The sequence below is a fragment of the Macrobrachium nipponense genome, chromosome 17 (genome assembly GCF_015104395.2).
Source record: "Macrobrachium nipponense isolate FS-2020 chromosome 17, ASM1510439v2, whole genome shotgun sequence".
Taxonomy (NCBI): domain Eukaryota; kingdom Metazoa; phylum Arthropoda; class Malacostraca; order Decapoda; family Palaemonidae; genus Macrobrachium; species Macrobrachium nipponense.
The window spans coordinates 88825460-88830459 of record NC_087210.1 but is presented as its reverse complement, the minus strand read 5'-3'; the positions used below and the strand labels follow the sequence as shown (position 1 = coordinate 88830459).

Below are 5000 nucleotides of genomic sequence, written 5' to 3'. Positions count from 1 at the left end.
ATAGCAGACTGAGAGAGAAAGAGAGAGAGAGAGAGAGAGGGGCGTAAGATATAGAGAGCGCATTAAAACAAAAATAAAAGAAATTAATATGTATTATCAATGCAATTACGAGAGAGAGAGAGAGAGAGAGAGAGAGAGAGAGAGAGAGAGAGAGAGAGAGAGAGACCTTACCTTACCTTACAGACCTTACAGTTCGTTCGGGTTGCCCCAGGTCCCTCAGTGTGAGGCGCCTCTAATGTCTACCAGAGAGTTGCTAGTACATCTTCCGGTATATTTTGCATCTTCCAATCTTGGATGGTCTGGGATGCAGTTTAGATATTTGTCGAGCTTATTCATAAACATCTACGCTCACTCCTGATATTCCTCAGATGAGCTGGCAACGCATTGAATAGACGCTGCATTATCGATGCTGGTGCGTAGTGGATTAATGTCCTGTGTGCTTTCCTTATTTTTCCTGGTATAGTTTTGGGCACTATTAATCTACCTCTGCTTGCTCTTTCTGATATTTTTAGTTCCATGATATTTTCTGTTATTCCTTCTATCTGTTTCCATGCCTGAATTATCATGTAGCGTTCTCTTCTCCTTTCTAGACTATATAATTTTAAGGATTGTAGTCTTTCCCAGTAGTCTAGGTCCTTAACTTCTTCTATTCTAGCTGTAAAGGACCTTTGTACACTCTCTATTTGTGCAATATCCTTTTGATAGTGTGGGTACCATATCATATTGCAATATTCAAGTGGACTACGAACATATGTTTTATAAAGCATAATCATGTGTTCAGCTTTTCTTGTTTTGAAGTGCCGTAACAACATTCCCATTTTTGCTTTACATTTTGCCAACAGAATTGCTATTTGATCATTGCATAACATGTTCCTATTCATCATCACACCAAGGTCTTTAACTGCTTCCTTATTTGTGATTGTCTCATTATTAGGTCCCCTATATGCATATAGCTTTCCTTCTCTGTCTCCATAATTTATTGATTCAAATTTATCAGAGTTAAATACCATCCTATTTACCTCTGCCCAATCATATACTTTGTTAAGGTCTCTTTGTAGAGCGTTCCTATCTTCATCACAAGTAATTTCTCTACTTATTCTTGTGTCATCAGCGAAACTACTCACTACCGAATCCTTAACATTACTGTCTATGTCTTCAATCATAATAACAAACAATATTGATTCTAGCACCGTACCTTGTGGCACACCGGATATTACCTTGGTTTCATCCGATTTCTCATCGTTTGCAATAACTATCTGTTTTCTGTTGTGTAAAAATTCTTTTAACCATCTTCCTACTTTACTACGATATTGTGTTTTCTAATTTTCTTTGCTAATATATTATGGTCTACTTTGTCAAAAGCTTTTGCAAAGTCTAAATAAACCACATCTGTTTCATTTCCGCTTTTCATATTTTTGAATATGTTCTCACGGTGGACTAACAGTTGGGTTTGTGTACTTTTTCCGGGTACGAAACCGTGTTGTCCTATATTAAACCAATTATTTTTTATTAAATGTTTCATAATATTTTTCTTCATTACCCTTTCATACACTTTCATAATATGTGATGTTAGACTCACAGGCCTATAATTACTTGCCTCTAGTCTTGATCCACTTTTGAAAGTAGGGGTGATATATGCTAATTTGTGCTCATCATAAATCTTGCCTGTATCTACACTTTGTCTTAATAATATTGCAAGTGGCTTTGCGATAGAATGAACTACTTTCTTTAACAAAATAGCAGGGACTCCATCCGGCCCTGCAGCAGCTCCATTTTTAATTTCATTAATTGCCTGCACAATATCAGCTTCATTAATTTCTATGTCAGCTAAATATTCACTATTTTCTTCCCTTACTTCTATATCATTATCTTCATTATCTATTCTAGGGGTGAATTCTCTCTTATATCGTTCTGCCAGTATGTTGCAAATTTCCTTTTTTTCATTCGTTAATCTCCCTTCATTTCTCAGAGGGCCTATTTCTATTCTTCTTTTATTCATCTTCTTCGCATATGAGTATAATAGTTTGGGGTTTTGCTTGATATTTAATAGGGTTTTTTCTTCCAAGTCCCGTTTTTCATTTTCTTTTGATTGTATAATCTTTTGTTCTGCATTTTCTATCTTACTTTTTAGTTCTATAACTTTCCATGCATTTTTTTCTTTTGCAAGACCTTTTTTCCACTTTCTGATTTTCTGGAACAAGATCCTTCTGTCTCTTGGTATGCATGAATGATGTTTACTTTTCTTCTTCGGTATATATTTTTCCACTATTTTCTCCAATATTTTGTATAATATCTCCGTATTTACCCTTATGTCATCACTTACGAAAATGTTATCCCAATCTTTGTTTAATTCTTCATTAATTTCTGACCATTTTATATTTTTATTTCTGTAGAAGTTGTATTTTCCATATCCTTCCCACTTTTTCATTTCTTGCTTATCTCTATTTTCACTTGCTTTGGAATGAACTGTTAATTTCTATGACATTATGGTCTGAAATACTCGCATTATAAACTATTATTTCTTTAACATAATTCATCTCGTTCACAAATTCTAGGTCTAAAGTATTTTCCTTTCTTGTTGGCAGGTGATTTATTTGTTGAATGTTGTATTTTAGTAGCATATCTAATAGCTTTTCAAATTGCCTCTTATCTTCTGCACTACTATTACTCTCTTTTTTATATGTATAAGTACAACCACAATCTCCTATTCGTTCTTTCCATTCTACGAAAGGAAAGTTGAAGTCACCAGATAGGAGAATAGTCCAGTCCTTGTGATTTCTACATATATCATCCAATTTTTCAATTATTAAGTCAAACTCTTTAGTATTAGGAGGTCCTATATATTACTATGTTCATCAATTTTTCAGATTCAAATTCTACGCTATTAGTTCACATTCTGAGTTACTATATTTCTCATATATTTTTCCTTGTTTTTTGTCTTTCCCATATATTGCGGTTCCCCCTTGATTCCTATTTTTTCTATCTGATCTATAAGTTTGGAACCCTTTTATTTGATCATCATTCCCAGTCTCTTTGGGAATACCAGGTTTCAACTTATCTTATCATATATCTATTTTCTTTTCATTTGGGTTAGTTCTTCTAAGTACTCTATTTTCTTTTTGAGTTACTCGTAACTAAACCCTGCGCATTCATCACTATGATGGTTTGCGTGTTTTCTCCTTCATTTAATACTGGTAGTAATAAGGATTTTCCCATGTCTCTTTCCTGTTCTGGTATGTTGTTCTTTTTTTCATTTCCAGAAATTCTGACATTAAAAAATCCAACTTTTCCATAATATTTGATCTTCCTTCATCATAATTATTCATTTTGTGTCTGAATCTGCAATTTTCTCCGTTTCTGCAATATCCTCTTGCATAATAAATACAGTTATTATCTCTTGAGTAGAATTTCGGAGCTGATGCTTTGAAATTTTTTGCTGACCACCTCTGCATATCTCATTGGTGGTTTGCTTTTCTCTTTTACCTGATATTCTTGATTTCTCTCTTTATTTGTTTCTTTCTTATTTTGGATTTTATTACTTGGTTGGTTATTTATTTGATTATGATTCATGGCTACAGGGTGCATATATTTGCATTTTTTGTCGAACTTACATCCTTTTCCTTCTTTTAGGTTTTTACATATTTTTGGATGCAGATCTCTGCAATCATCCCCATATCCATCTAAGTATGCACATTTACCATATATTTCATAGTTTTGACATATCTTAGGATATGTCAAGACAAGAAATAAAATCATTAGCGAGAGAGAGAGAGAGAGAATTCAGACAAAAATAGCAGAAATTAATATGTATGTATTAATGCAATTACGACTGCGCGCGCGTGTGTCTGTGTGTGTGTGTGTGTGTGTGTGTGTGTGAGAGAGAGAGAGAGAGAGAGAGAGAGAGAGAGAGAGAGAGAGAGAGAGAGAGATCGGGCAAAAAATTAAAATCAACAACGTCCAATATCTAAAGCAACAGACAGAGTGAGAGAGCATTCAGACAAGAAATAAAATCATTAGTGTGCATTAATTAAGCTACAAAGAAAGACAGATTGAGTCCAGTTGCCTGACCTCCTTCGAAAATTGTTGGAAGGCCTGGGCGAGGGCAAAGGTCAGCTTCCGGGCGTTGTGCCTGGAATCACAGACGAAGGCGTGACACTGGAACGGGTGTTGGCTCTTCAGGCTCGCTCCGTCCTCCTTCACCACGATCATGGCGAACACTCTGGTGTAGACGAGATCTTGGACGCCGTAGCTGCGGCAGAAATAAGAAGAAAATGAAGTCACTAATTGTGCCATCATGAATAGGATAGTACATGTTAGGTCAAGTCCACAGTAAAATTCCTGTTACAAAATATAGAGAATTAGAAATACAAATGTACAGAACTTATAGCTTTCGTCCAACTGCAGTGGACTTGATCACTTTTAAAATGGAGTATAATATACAACCCAGGAAACAAAGTAGAGCCGGAAACCATACACACAAACAAACATTACAGAAAAGTAAAACAGTTAATCAGAATTGAGAGAATATAACATTTAAGCCAAAGGCGAAGCGCTGAGGCCTATGAGGTCATTCAGCGCTGAGACGAAAAATGCACAGCATAAAAGGTTTGAAAGGTGAAACCGAAGGAAAATCTCGCAGTTGGAATTTGAAGCAATTCTTAGGAGAGGGTAGAAAGTAAGATAAAGAGAGAGATATATGAACGGAGTTACAGTAAAAGGAGCGAAAGGGGTTGTAGCCAGGGGCCGAAGGGACGTTGCAAAGAACGTTAAGTAGTGCCTACACTGCACCGCATAAGTTGCATTGGCGGCTCTACCATCCTACGGGAAATATGCATTTATGGTTATCAAGTCCATGCACTGCTCGTCAGAGAAATCGTTAGAATCCTAATTGCTTCCTTTTGTTCATCAAATGGTCTACTGTTGTTCATCAAATGGTCTACTGTTGTTCATCAAATGGTCTACTGCTTTCATGGGCTTTAAAAAACACTTTTTTTTCTTTT

General features: G+C 35.6%; 1 protein-coding gene across 2 annotated transcripts in view; it reads right to left on the bottom strand.

Moving 5' to 3' along the window:
• The window catches only part of LOC135196452 (low density lipoprotein receptor adapter protein 1-like), a 43728-nt gene that overhangs the window by 1176 nt on the left and 37552 nt on the right, over positions 1-5000 (bottom strand). For both annotated transcript variants that reach the window (XM_064223295.1, XM_064223293.1), the window contains exon 5: positions 4069-4249. In XM_064223295.1, the coding sequence (XP_064079365.1) occupies positions 4069-4249 (181 nt within the window). The remainder of the gene's footprint in view (positions 1-4068; positions 4250-5000) is intronic.